This window comes from Choristoneura fumiferana, chromosome 11, assembly GCF_025370935.1.
Source record: "Choristoneura fumiferana chromosome 11, NRCan_CFum_1, whole genome shotgun sequence".
NCBI classification, from domain to species: Eukaryota; Metazoa; Arthropoda; class Insecta; order Lepidoptera; family Tortricidae; genus Choristoneura; species Choristoneura fumiferana.
This window is the reverse complement of record NC_133482.1, coordinates 12,780,230-12,794,672: the sequence shown is the minus strand read 5'-3', so window position 1 is coordinate 12,794,672 and position 14,443 is coordinate 12,780,230. Positions and strand designations below refer to the sequence as shown.

General features: G+C 39.0%; 2 protein-coding genes across 5 annotated transcripts in view; one reads left to right on the top strand and one right to left on the bottom strand.

Annotated features, from left to right (window-relative positions):
- GluProRS (Glutamyl-prolyl-tRNA synthetase) overlaps window positions 1–5,629 on the bottom strand; it is a 64,870-nt gene extending 59,241 nt beyond the window's left edge. For both annotated transcript variants that reach the window (XM_074094600.1, XM_074094601.1), the window contains exons 1-6: window positions 5,489–5,629; window positions 5,067–5,399; window positions 4,055–4,205; window positions 2,412–2,528; window positions 1,525–1,651; window positions 526–718 (exon numbers count right to left, since the gene is read on the bottom strand). In XM_074094600.1, coding sequence (XP_073950701.1) covers window positions 526–718; window positions 1,525–1,651; window positions 2,412–2,528; window positions 4,055–4,205; window positions 5,067–5,399; window positions 5,489–5,525 — 958 coding nt within the window. In that variant the 5' untranslated portion in view covers window positions 5,526–5,629. The remainder of the gene's footprint in view (window positions 1–525; window positions 719–1,524; window positions 1,652–2,411; window positions 2,529–4,054; window positions 4,206–5,066; window positions 5,400–5,488) is intronic.
- Window positions 5,630–7,000: 1,371 nt separating this feature from the next.
- Window positions 7,001–14,129, top strand: Task7 (TWIK-related acid-sensitive K[+] channel 7). 3 transcript variants are annotated; one of them, XM_074094594.1, is made up of 8 exons: window positions 7,001–7,257; window positions 7,363–7,548; window positions 7,958–8,175; window positions 8,754–8,928; window positions 9,711–9,817; window positions 10,104–10,222; window positions 11,217–11,322; window positions 12,585–14,129. In XM_074094594.1, exons 2-8 carry the CDS (start codon window positions 7,422–7,424, stop codon window positions 12,705–12,707), a joined length of 975 nt encoding a protein of 324 aa, XP_073950695.1. In that variant the 5' UTR covers window positions 7,001–7,257; window positions 7,363–7,421; the 3' UTR covers window positions 12,708–14,129. The 3 variants fall into 3 exon arrangements, with proteins under 3 accessions (XP_073950695.1, XP_073950693.1, XP_073950694.1); XM_074094592.1 differs by having other exon boundaries at window positions 12,564–14,129; XM_074094593.1 differs by having other exon boundaries at window positions 7,001–7,274; window positions 12,564–14,129.
- The last annotated feature ends 314 nt before the right edge of the window (window positions 14,130–14,443 follow it).

The window sequence follows — 14,443 nt, the reverse complement described above, 5'->3', positions numbered from 1 at the left end:
CAAGATGTAACTGCCGATAGGGGAAGTTGGAAGTCCGATGGAGAGGCTTTTGCCTGAAAGTGTGATACAGAAAAACGGCAAAAAAAAGAATAGAGTGTTATCTTTGTTGCCAACGGTACGCCAGGCGAGGGGAGCGCCTATGTGTTGTTAGCACTCCATTGGACCGCACTAAGCGGTTTGCTTCATTCTCAACATACTTATTCAGTGCCAGAAATGCACGTACACAGGTGTTCCACGGTTTTGCCACATGGAGGAAAAGTATCTTAAATATTGTAGATAGAAAATCTTACCGAAATAAGACTTCATTTTGATTTTAAAAACTATTTAAACTGCATCCAAAGATTTTTGAATAATGTTGTGTCTGAACTGGGATTTGAACCCACCAAATGGTTAAAAAAAATACCCGTTCGACCCTAGAATATTGACCTTCGTTCTTCGAATCTCTTCATTTCCCATAGAGAAACCTTGAGCATAGCCTTCTCTATGTTATAGCTTGCTGAGCAACTAAGCCAGAGATCTACTTACAGTTATTCTTATTCCTGCTGTCAGTCTTCTGTTCTCTCTCGTTCTTCATTTGTTCAGCCGGAGTATCATCCACAAAAGCCTTCCCCTCTTTGATAAGTTTCTCGCAGTACTGCAGCATCAGCTCGAAGTACTGGGATGTGTGGGTAAACATGTCCGGCTTGATCTCCAGCATTTCCACGTCTTCGAGGATCACCTGGTCAGGGTAATAGAGAGTGAGCAATCTGTAAAGAACCCCAGAACCGGCCGGAGAAACGTTGGTAGACAGGAGATGAGGTGGACCGACGACCTGGTCAAAGTGGCGGGAAGGTGCTGGATGAGGAGAGCACTGGACCGAGATGAGTGGCGAGCAATGCAGGAAGCCTACACTCAGCATTGCGTGGCTATGAGCTGAAGAGAGAAGAAGAAGAATCTGTAAAGAGTACAGTCGGTTCCCTGACTTATGTATCCACTTTTTCATACCAGCTGCTAAGAAATGTGGACACGTAGGGCACCGACTGTACATCACGCGGCTAAATTGGAGCCAGCGAGTAATGGACGTGGAGAACTTAGGTGCCGGTGACGGCGTTATGACTAAACCTTGATACCCGCTGACAGCGGTGGCGGAGCGGTGCAGCGCAGCACGGAGGCGGTACCGGTTGTAATATTCGAGCTAACATGAAAGAGGCCACACAGAATACCGCGCGGGAAATAAGCGTGGCGCGGTATTCTATAGGGACTCTTTCATGTTAGCACGAATATTACAACCGGTACCGTCTCCGCGCCAACTCGGCCAACGCTGTCAGTCGGTTTCAAGCTGTAAATTCTCATAATGATTTTTAATATTGTACTTAGTAGTGATTAGTATAGTGTTACAAGAATATTTGGGAATTATTAAAATCAGTGAATCTCTAAATGAAGACCAAGATGTTATTTTATGAGAATTTCCATGGAAATGAAGCTAAAAATTCCGGGTTTTCAATTCAACTGCTAGAGGTAAAGGCTGAGAAATTACTAATTTACCTTCTCAAATTCAACATTCTCCTTAGCCGGGTTGGTGTCATCGAACCTCATGACGAGTTTCCCCTCAAAAGTCTCTTGGTAGTACTGATTTAGCAGAGCCGCTTTAGCGTGCCCAATGTGCAAGTATCTGAAATATTTTAAAATGTTTATAAAATGTATAAACGCGAATTTAATAATAATTTAATGTAGTGACTCCTGGGCCCAGTTTCTCAAGGAATATTAGTCTAATAAATTATTTATTTATTTATTTCATCATTGCACTTTGAACATTAGGTTTTTTGTTTCATTTTCTGATTCAATTTGCGAGACAAAACACTAATTTTACTAGACTTATAAGCTTTGAGAAACAGGACCGTGGCCTGGCGCCATCTAGTGAGCAAATATATAGAAACTCCAAATCCTACAACCAGCCAAAACTTTCTCAACTCGGACGCAATAAGTCATTTTAGGTCAGAAAATTCCATGTCAATTTAGTATAAACCCTTAATTTAAAATCAACTGGCGGATTTATCAGTGCACGCCTGCAAGCCGCGAGTAAAAGCTAGTCAATAAATAGATATCTAGATGATATACAGGCCTCCTGTTTGGATGAAAGGGCTTGTGTAGTTCCTACGCGGGTCCAATATACTGAAAACCTGTATCCAACAGTGGAACGTCATACAGGCCAGGATAAGACAAGACATTCTGTCATTATAACATTAGAATTAAAAAAACGACAATTAGATTCGTTAAAATCTTTAAAAATTAAGATTACAATCTAAGTGTGCCGTCGAGTCTTCCAATGAGGCTGGCAAAGTCACACAGGTGCACGTAAGCCTCGAAAAAAAGAATCTAAGTGGAAGATTTTTGTCATTTATTGAAATAAACAGATTTTTTTATGAACATACCCTGAGGCCTCAGGAGGAAAGCGCACAACCACTTTCCCCATCTCAGCATTAGGCAATTCCACAAATTTGCCCTCCTGCTTGGCACCGGAGCCGGCATCGTTGGCTGGTGGTGATCTCCTAAAATTAATAAAATGTCAAGTGAATTAAGTGCCTTTTTCTCAAGTGCAGTGACAAAACGACTATTTAGGAAGCTTGACAGTTCAAAATAGCTATGTAGGTATTAAAAACGAGCAAGGTATAGTAACTCGTAGTTAATTAAGGAAAAGTTAGGGTCATACAAAAAATGCTTTGTGTCCACAGGGTGACACTCTTTCCCGGCCCGGATAGTACCGTGATGGAAATACCGACCCTGTTTTTCGAAGCTCCTGTCAGTTTCTATGGACGTGTACACAAAAAACAGGGCCGGTATTTCCATGTCGGTGTTATCCGGGCCGGGAAAGTGTCACCCGTGTCCACACATAACCTAAGCAACAAAAAGTTGGAAAACCCCCGACTTGGTCACTTCGACTTTGACGAAACATGCCTAAGAAACATTGCTAGAAAACCTGATTTCAAATAAAAAACCGCATTGTAATCGGTCCACCCGTTTAAGAGCTACGGTGCGACAGACACATAGCGGTCAAACTTATAACACCCCTTTTTAAGCGTCGGGGGGTTAAAAAAGAGCGAAATAGACGTCGATCGACTCGACCGACGCGAAGCGACGTACACTGACGGAAAAACGTCTTTTTCGCTCTGCTTGCGTGGAAATAATGCGTTTTGGATCGGCTGAGGCCGATTCCGCATCTATAGGTTAGGTATTGGGAGAATCTAAGGGCCTTCGCTGGCTGAGGCGATAGTATGAGCAGCGCTAACTGCATAAGATATCATTTATATTAAATGATATTATAACGGATAACTCACGTCTTAAACCGAGTTTAGCTCGACATGTTTCGGGCTATTTCGTAGCCCTTCCTCTCAGGAGCACGCGACTCAGCGGCTGCCGCAACACGCACACTACTACTACTACTACTACTAGAGCGGTGGCGCGTAGTGTGCGTGTTGCGGCAGCCGCCGAGTCGCCTGCTCCTGAGAGGAAGGGCTACGAAATAGCCCGAAACATGTCGAGCTAAACTCGGTTTAAGACGTGAGTTATCCGTTATAATATCATTTAATATGAGTGAGTCTCACGGTAGTTTCATGTTCAAGATATCATTTTACGTCGCGTCGCGTGCTACGGATTTTCCCTGCACCCGCGCCCGGACAGTGCACCCGCGCCAGCTAGCTTAGGCCCTAAGTACAGTTGGAAGTGCACTCTTAGTCAAATTATGGTGTTTTTACAGTAAATTACTAACCCACTGCAGTATTGCCCATTTTATAACGTATACCTGACACACTACCGTATGCCTTGATTTTTTTGTAATTTTTGGTGCAAAGTTAACACATTTTTATTTTATAGATAGCTAAAAGATAATTTAAGTATTATAATGGGTCTAATAATGGAGAGGCACACATGGTAATTGAAGTGACATTGAAGTTAATTAACATTGAATATGTTCTCGGTTGTAATAATGTAAATAATTGTAAAAATGGTAATTTTTACACAGTATGTATAACATAAAGTCATCATAGCACAAAGTCAATTTTAACACAGTGTAAATTACCTTGAAGAAGCTTTGCTGAGGTTGTCCAAGACATCAGCTGGTAGCTCTTTCAAGGCCTTCGCCACTGGTGGTTGGGCTTCAATCAGCTTTAACCAACGTTGGATGTTTACTGGAACATTGGTCTTGGATACTTCCTTGAACTTGCTGGACACTAAAGCAACAACATAAACTTTATTGACAACACGCTGTGGCCCGTGACTCCGCCTGCATATTCGTTTATCGCTATCCCACAGGAACTATACAATTTTCTGGATTAAAAACTATTTGTATACCGAATTTACTTTACATTGGTTCAGCAGTTTAGACGTTATGAGGTAACAAACAGACTTACAAACTTTCGCATTTATAATATTAGTGGGATATGACAGAGATTTTTTTAATTTGTTAATACTTACTTTTACTACTACTTATTTTACTTATTTTTGCGCCTATTTAATACAAGATTAGTTACCTACATATAGATTAGATAAAACACTTTTATGATCCTAAATGTATTTACATATCACGGATATCAGAATTTTATGTGATTTGAATATATAAAAACTAGTAAGATTAAATCTTTAATGAAATAAGAGCTTAGGAAGAATTGTTGTGATCCTCGAGAATGAGATATTTCTAATTTCATGATGCAAGGAAGTTCCTAATGCAGGCCTGCTATTGCTTTGTCGAATGACCACAGGATATCATCATTCTAAAATTATATAAAGAATGGAAAAACCACAGTTAAAAAAATTAAGATTTTTTGTTTTTTGTAATTAACCTTTTATAAGCTGCTTACTATACTTTTTATACATGCTAAATTTAAGACTATTTTAATCTCTAATATTTGAATTATATGAGACAGACAGTTGATTAGAAGGCAGGGTTTCTTTTCCCTACCACATGCAAAGGGTTGAATAATAATTGCAACATGATACATCAAGTTTTCCTGAATGAATGTAATACTAGTACAACTTAGGCATGAAGTTTTACATAAATAAGATTCTATCTTGATAATAATAGCATATCTTACCATGGAGGACACTAAACACAGCCAAATCTGACACAGATAAGGCCTCTCCTACTAAGTAAGTCAATGCACCCAAATATTTGTCCAAATAGTCTAAGGATTTGGGTATCTCGTCCTCCAAAATGAGACTGAAAGACAGCCAGTGGTTCATTGTGACCTTCTGAAGTGGTCCAGCCGCTTTATTGAAAGCATTCTCCAATATCCTTATCAAATCATTACTAGTTCCATATGGCACGGATTTAGAGCCATTGGGCAGAGTAACAGTGCTCTCGGAGCCCCATGACACTTCGATAATCTTCCCCAAAGCGCGGTAAAGTTCCACAGCCAGCAAACCACCTATAAATCAAAGAGAAAGTACTTTAATTGAGGGTGGCTCCAAAAGCTGACGCAATTCCTGTCTTTTGTGTGAAAGTATGGGTTTTTACCTAAAGGTGGGTTAGATTTGCTGCAAACGATCTTCATGATGAAGTTATTTTTGGCTGCCACTCTTTAATTATTTTGGTAACGAAAAGGCAAACCGTGTGTGCCGACCCACGTTAGCATAAGAAGAACTGTCAAGCTGTCACTGTCACTGAGACGTGAATTGTCGTGAATTTGACGTGATGTGATTGCCGTTCTGTCAAAGGTGCCCCCACATGCAGTCGCTCGTCGCTTGACCCAATTTTGAAGGTGATTTTGAATTTACCGCGACTCAAAAAAGTAGCGTCAAGTCGCCGCGTGGAGCCGTAGTGACAAGATTGCTTCTTGCAGGATTGATCTTGGCCTTGTAAGCTGATTACTTAATCTCATTCTCATCGTGGCAGTGATACAAATAAAAAAAATAGGAGTGAATGAAAAAAATAAACATTTTTTTTTTGCCGAAATTGAAGGTGTTTTTTTTTCCAGCCATAAAGCTCAACATTTTCAGCTTTATCGCTATATGTCACGTGACCTGATTTGACACTGGAAGCGAGCGTCGAGCGATTTCTTTGACGCTACTTTTTTGAGTCGCGGGAAATTCCAATTCACCTTCAAAATGGGGTCAAGTGGCCAGATTTATCGTTGCAATCGAGCGACGAGCGACTGCATGTGGTGGCACCTTTACGTTAACTGGCTTCTGATGTTTTTGTCTAATCCCATAAAATGCGAAATTACACAATGTGCACCGAAGCTTAAAATTTTGTAAATAGGCTCTTTACTACGAAATGCAAAATTCAAACTTCGTGTCTTGCCGTCCCGCTGACGCTTAAATTATTTAAAACGAGAGTGAGAGGGACGGTTTTTTAATAATAATAATAATAATAATAATAATAATAAAATCTTTATTCAATAAGACAAAATTGCACAAGAGAGGAATGAACAATTACAAAGAAAAAGACAACTTAGGTTAAACATAGCACAATTAAAAAAGTTGAATCCTGACTCACAAACTAGGCAAGGCCCGTATCTTGCAAGTCAGTGTTCGTCACGTATGCGAGCTAATAGAGTAAACTACGTATATCCAAGTAGCTACTAAGTAAACTGAAACATTTTTATTAAGAAAAGGAAAAATTAATAAAATTATGTGTGTGTGTGTGTGTGTGTGTGTGTGTGTGTGTGTGTGTGTGTGCGCGTGTGTGTGTGTGTGTGTGTGTATGTGTGTGAGTGTGTGTGTGTAAATGTGTGAGTGCGCGTGTGAGTGTGTGTATGTATCTATACGATATGTATCTATATGATACGAACTTCGAATTTCGTAGTAGTCAAAGTCAAAATATCGTTATTCATTTAAGGCCCAAGCAATTTAGTAGCCCCTCAGGGCATTGAGATATACTAATTTAGCAATTTCGTTTCAATTCAATATTCAATGTTTTTTTTTCCCAAATCTAATAGAAAAACCGGTAAAATGGACGTCATGAGAAATATGCATCACTATTATTGACAAAAGATAAATATTTACAATAGCAACACCAAACCAAATCATACGAACTGACTGACGATGATTTGTGTATTCATTCGTGCTGTGATTAGAAATTATTTATTTTGTTAATGAAAAAGATCACAATGTGTCTTCTCTAAGTTAAAATAGCTTCCTATTTAAATAAACTAAATATGAGACTGTCGGAAGCCAAAGAAACCATTAGACGTTTATATCTTTTTATCAAATCATAATCTGCAATGCGGAACAAAATACCTCACGAATATTATCATATTCCGTAGTTTATACAAAACAAGAAGAGTAATTAAACTTAAAAAGTATTTGAACTTTCCATACTTCTCGTTATTTTGATGATTAACAGTTCTGGTCTGACTCAGTTCGGTATTTTGTCGCAATTTCTTTCAGGTCGGTATTGATGTTTTAAATAATATTTTGGCGCGGATTGGCGCAGTGCCGCAATTATCATGAAGCGCCAGAACGTCCGCACTTTGTCCCTGGTGGTTTGTACGTTCACTTATCTACTGATCGGGGCTGCAGTGTTTGATTCTTTAGAGTCAGAAACTGAAAGCAAGAGATGGGAAGTTTTATCAGGTAAATAGCGATTCATTAATGTCAATTTTAATAAGTTACTGGCAAACATGATATAAAAAAAAAATTGTAAAAACCTATTGAAGTTTTTGCTACAGCTCTTTATTCTTATTCTTTGAGTACAATTCCAGGATGTGGTTTTAGTACAACTTCTAATTTAATTACCCACCTGAAGTGAGTAACTACTTATAATGCAGAACCTGAAATTATTATTGTGTTCATTCTGAATCAACAATGCACGGTCATACACTAACTGCACCCCAATCATAATATAACCCAAGCCCAGTAAAATGCAGCTTGTGCTTGATTTTGTGTAGCTTCCTGACATTTTTCAACATTGGAATTCATAAAATACAACATCTGAAATGGAATGAAAAGTATGAAAGTTTTTCAAAATTAATTGTTATTCCAGATATGAGAAGCGGCCTTATGCGCAAATACAACATAACGCCAGAAGATTATCACATGATAGAGATTGTAATCATAGAGAATAAACCCCACAAAGCTGGGCCTCAGTGGAAGTTTGCTGGAGCCTTCTATTTTGCTACTGTAGTACTGGCCATGATCGGATACGGACATTCCACACCTGTCACTGTTGGAGGGAAGGCCTTTTGTATGGCTTATGCTATGGTAAGCTTTACTTAACAAATCCTTCCATACTAATATTATAAATGAGGGAGTAACAAAACCAAACCTACCCTATGAACATACTCTTTTCTCATAGAGCTGGCAATGCATCCATAACTCAACTTATGTTATGGGTGTCCATAGGCGGCGGTGATTGCTTTCCATCAGGTGACTCACCTGCTCGTTTTCCTCTATCATAAAACAAAAGAAGAACAACTGCCTAATGTACTTTAAAGTCAGTCAAAATATCTTAATTAAATTTAGGCTATAACAAGCACTTATGAATGTCCTCGTTGAGTTTCTTGCCGGATTCTTCTCAAAAGAGGTTTTTCCGAACCGGTGGTAGATTTTTTTGACATTCATAAGTGCTTGTTATAGCCTAAATTGAATAAAGATATTTTGACTTTGACTTTGACTTTGAAAAAAAAACTACCATTTGGTTGGGAATAACCTCTGTTGAGAAGAATCCGGCAAGAAACTCAACAAGGTATTGTTTTGTTTTTGTAAAAAAATATTTTTAAACTATACAAGTACATGTTATACAATGTCAAAACAGCTTTTTAACCTCCATTATATTTCAGGTCGGCATCCCTCTTGGCCTTATCATGTTCCAGAGCATTGGTGAACGTCTGAACAAGTTTGCCTCCGTGGTGATTAGGAGAGCTAAGTGCTATCTCCGGTGTGAGACCACGGAAGCTACGGAGATGAACCTCATGTTTGCTACGGGGATGTTATCTAGCATCATAATTACCACTGGTACTGTATTACATTATAATAGGCTAGTAATCATAGTTAGCCCTGTTTCACAATCCATTGATTAAATTTATCTTATGGAAGCACTTGGCCGGTTTTTCTATTGTCAATTAAACAAAAAAAAATGATGAAGCTATAGCCAGTTAAAGTTCCACCTGTCGTTGCGCCGTGCGACACTATTTAGAAGAAGAAAGAAAGAACTACTAGGCCTATACGGCCTATTTATAAATCCAGGACTGGTCTCGAACCTTGACGCTCTAAATCTTTGCCATTTTTTGTTTGATTGACAAAAGAAAATATTGCTGCCCAATATTTTCTGATGATGTAACTGATTCAGTAACTAGTATAATACTTTTTTTACCCAGGAAACTACTCAATTGTTGTATAAAATGATAAGTACTCATTATGATTTAAAAAAAGTCAAAAAAAATACTAAGTTTTTTTTGGAGTCTTTTTGTATTTTTTATTTCAACTCCAAATTTGTTACTTTTACGGGTATCCCGTGAAAACCAGAAAAAGAGAACAATGCTGGGAATGGAACCCAGGTCCTCAGCAATCCGTGCTGCGTGCTATAACCCCTACACCACCGCTGGACAGGAGTCTAGACACAAATTTCTCCTATGCACACATATAGCTCAGGTTGCTTTTTTCTACTACGAGTACGCTACTTGAGCAGCAGCACTAGCGACATCGTTAGCGTTGGTCTTTTTCTGGTTTTTCTGTGCATCCATGTCTCAGTTTGTATTTTCGATAAAGTTCATGAGTGACCCATATAAACTTTACAGGCGCTGCTGTCTTCTCCCGATACGAGGGTTGGAGTTACTTTGACAGTTTCTACTACTGCTTCGTCACACTTACCACCATCGGCTTTGGGGACTATGTAGCTTTACAGGTAACTAATTTTTGAGTTTTATGAGCTCATTTAGTACTAGACGCATCGGGTTTGATAAAGTAGAAATAACGCTAATTTGCATAGAGCGAACTTTTGGTACGATTCGCAATAAAATTACGTAATTTCGTATATAGGATGCTTTTTTTAGGGTACCTCTCCTATACCCATTGTGAGAATATTTTGGTTTATTCACTGATTGTTCCTGTTACAGCCAACACAAGATATGCATAGCGGAAATTTCCATACTTGTACTATTATTTACTCTGTGCTTTGCTTACTTTAACAGAACGACCAAGCTCTAACGAGTAAGCCGGGCTACGTCGCCCTAAGCCTGGTCTTTATCCTGTTCGGACTGGCCGTGGTGGCCGCGAGTATCAACTTGCTCGTACTACGGTTCATGACCATGTAAGTAAACCAAAACGGGAAAGCTCCAGGGGTACATGTAGCCGGGTTTATTAGCTGGTGAGAGTCCGTCACTTCATCCATAATGGATTTTGCTTGATTACACGACGTCATCTCATATAAAGCACCTCATATAAAACCTAGAATCCGTAAGAATGAGGGCTATCGTTTTTGTCTCACTAGATGGCGCACTGTTGCGTGAGGTTTTTAAGTATGACTTTCAAAGTCTGTTATTACGGGCGTGAAAACAAAGTTTAGATTAAAATCATATTTAATACAGCTTAAAACCGTACCATAAAAATATCGAGCATGCCACAGTGTTGCATAGTCCCCGTTTTGTTCGGAAAAAAGGGAGGACAAAGGTTTCCGAAAGACAAAACTGTCTCAAAACACAGACATTCATTGCCCCGGAACGCATATTTGCCATAATTAATTTCAGATATTGCAAAATATTCACAAAATTATTCTAATTATAAATAAACCCGCGTAGCTCACCCAAAAACTATGAGATTTGACATTTCGGAGACCTCACGCTACACTAGCGCCTCTAGCGGCGAATTCATACGCGATAGCCCTCATTGTCAAATCTCTTTGTAAAAAAAAAGTTAGAATTATCCAAAAACATTAGAAAACGAAAAAAAAAACTAAAACATCAAGACACATAATTATCAACAATTACAAAACTTTTTATGTTCTGCGACACAGGACGTTTTAACTCGCTAGTTTTATGCGGCGATAACTTTTTTCACACAAAACCTTCCATAGTAAAAGTTTTACTACTTAGAATAACCTATCCGATGTCATATCGCTTGTCCTTATTGGTCATACATAAGGGACAATTTGCCTACCCTCCTTTAACTGTCGACTCAAGCTCTGTATCAAACATACTTTTTTTTAAATAGACGACTCAATAAATCCACTATAGCGAAAAATGACTTGACTACAGATTTGTAAGGTAAATAATGTGAAGATTGACATATGTATTTTTTAATAACAGGCAAGCGGAAGAAAACGCGAGAGACGAAGAGAAAGAAGCTGCCAGGACTATTCTGCCCCTGGATGCACACGGGATAGCGGGCCGACGACACGACGATCAAGCCTCTGTGAGTACTTATAGTTTACGTAATAAAGCGTGGTGGGTTAGGAAGAATCACCCTGTTAATAAAATATGTAAATATTTTTTATTCTTAATTGCTTGTTACATTAAAACAATGTTTCGTTCTTTACTAATGGCGCGGTCACATATTATAAGGAACATGAAATAAGTTTTTACTAAAAAAAAAGAAACTTTTTTAGTAACTATTTTTTGTTCACTGTATTTGCTTTTCATCTTATCTACCTATGTGCACCAAAACTGAAAAAAATTAGGAGCCGTACAAGAAAAGTACCCTAAATAATGAAGATAATAAAATTAAACGCACCCGTTCCTATCACCGTTCGTAACTACAGATTTTGATAACTGATTTGAAGGCAAATTTTCTGCCCAAAAACCGCCGTTTTTAACTCCGAAATCTGCCTAAACCGAAACCAAATGTTCGATCGGACACTATTTTTGCGTAGACGGGTATTTTGTTTTTTTTCGAAAATCATTCCACTTAGACCGTTCATTTTTTCACCCAGTATATGATAGCTATTGTGAACCCCTGGCATTAACATGTCAAACTGACCCCTATTTCATAAACTTGACAGGCAACAGACGACAGATAATTCGGTACATTAGCCAATATAAAACCCGTCTACACTAAGAGTCAGTAATATATTCCGAATTGTTTGTCACCTTCACCTGTTATCTATCTCGTTTATGAAGTAGGGGCCTAATCAGGCCCGAGACCCTAGCATTAACGTATCAATATGGCCCCTTTTTCATAAACTTCAAAGGCGACCGACAATTCGGTCTAAATTAGCCGATATAAAACCCGCGGCTACACAAAGAGTCAATATATTCCGAATTATCAGTCTCCTGTTATCTATCACGTTTATGTAGCAGGAGCCTGACCAGGTCCGAGAAGCCCTGACATTCACGTGTCAAAATGGCCCCTATTTCATAAACTTGACAGGCCACAGGCGACAGACAATTTGGTAAATTAGCCAATATAAAACCTAATTCCGAATTGTCATGATCTCCTGTTATCTATCACGTTTATGAAGTAGGGGCCTCACCAGGCCCGAGACCCTAGCATTAACGTGTCAAATTGGCCCCTATTTCATAAACTTCAAAGGCGACAGGCAACAGACAATTCGGTCTAAATTAGCCGATATAAAACCCGGCTACACTAGAGTCAATATATTCCGAACTGTCAGTCTCCTGTTATCTATCACGTTTATGAAGAAGGGGCCTGACCAGGCCCGGTTGTCGGTCGAGCAGGTGTGTTCGTGCAACTGCCTCGGCAACAAGTCCTGTGAGGCCGAGCTGTTCGCCGCGTCACGACCGCTACAGACTTCGGCCTCCGCTCGCGACCTGGACATATTCGAGCGCGCCTCCGTCTAATGCTACACAGCGATCTACTTCGCCGAGAGTTGATAAGTATTGTAGTCTCGCAATAGCAAACTATGACGCAGTTCTTGTCAAACGCGCGGCCGGGCCATATCGCCATTTCGTTTTGAGGTTTTGGAGTATGTCGTTTGGATGTTCTCGTGTTGTTTTCTGTTTTATACGGTTAATAATTGTTTAAAATTGTTTTATCAATAAAAATAATTAGCGGACTGCATTTGTAATAAATAAGTGAACAAATCTTCCATGTCAAAGAAATAAGTCTTTAAATGAAAGTTTACGGTGAATTTAAAGTGCCAAACAAATAAATTTCAGTGCGACCCTTGATGTTGTTAAACTAAACTTTTACAATTCGCTTGACATAAACAAATTAATTATTTAAAATGTTATTACTCGAAGAAATTAGGGTTGTCTAGCTATATTTAGCCAGGGGTTCCCAAGGATAAGACCCGCAAAAGACTTTACAACTAAAAAACATTATTTGTAAATGCAACTTTTGTAATTTTACGGTTATGGTTTAACATCTAACCACTGTGTAGTAAAAAGTCGAGGTAATCTAATAGTTTGATCTATGGCCTCTCAAGCAGAGGATCGTGGGTTCAAACCTGAATTTTTCGGAATTTTCGTGCCAAATTATATTTGAAATTGACCATATGCTTTACGGTAAAGGTTAACAACGTAAGAAAACCTACGCACACCTGTAAAGAAATTCAATTGTGAGAATTTACTTATCCGCACTTGGCCCGCGTGGGAATTATGACGCAAACCCTCTCATTTTGTGAGGAGGCCTGTGCTGTGCAGTGTGTTAAATAGAAACGTTTCTGACACTCGCGATCACCATCAAGCTACAGTTTTTGTATGCGAAAACTGTCATTTGAAGAAGAAGAAGAAGATTGATTTATTTGCCAACATGAACAATACAGGATAGCCACACAGAATACAAGTAAACAATAAACTAATTTAGAATCTCAGCCCAGGATCAGGATTTGATTGTGATCGCGAGTGTCAGACTCGTTAGGGAATAGACCCTCAGCAGGGCTACTACGAAACTCGAAACTCGAAGTTCGTGTCGTGCGGTCTCTCTGACACTTGTACTGTTTAATACGAGAGCGAGAGGGACGGTACGACACGAACTTCGAGTTTCGTAGTAGCCTTGCAGGTCATTCCTCCATCTTGGGTTTACTGAATGCCGGCCGCTTCCAACCGAAGCAACTGGAGGTCTATGGGGTAAGCCTATGTCCAACAGCGGACGTCCTACGGTTGATATATAATGAAAAATGTTACGGTAAAACTGCAAGTAGATAAACTTTCAAAATCTAGAACATAAGGAAAAAACTAGAACATTTATCAACCTGGTTGTATAAAAAGTGATTGACAAGGGGTTCCGTAATTATTTGTTTAGATCTACGGAACCTTGAATTATTTTCAACAATAGTCTATTTTTTCTAACATGATTCAAATGACAGATGCCAAACTGACGTAACTATAGTAGTAGGGGAGCCCACGATGCTAAATCGGGATTTACTCGAGCGTCATATTGTGGCAAGACCTGTGCTTGCACTATGGTTTCACTTTATGCATAAATAAAGATATAGATAAGCATATTTTTAAGTTATATCCTGTGATTTTATTTGGTTTTGAGGTAGTCAAGCCAAGTTGTTTCGTGTACTAAATGCGTAGCATGTCGTGTGTTTAAAATGTATTCACCCACAGTGCAACAAAGAAAGTAATGA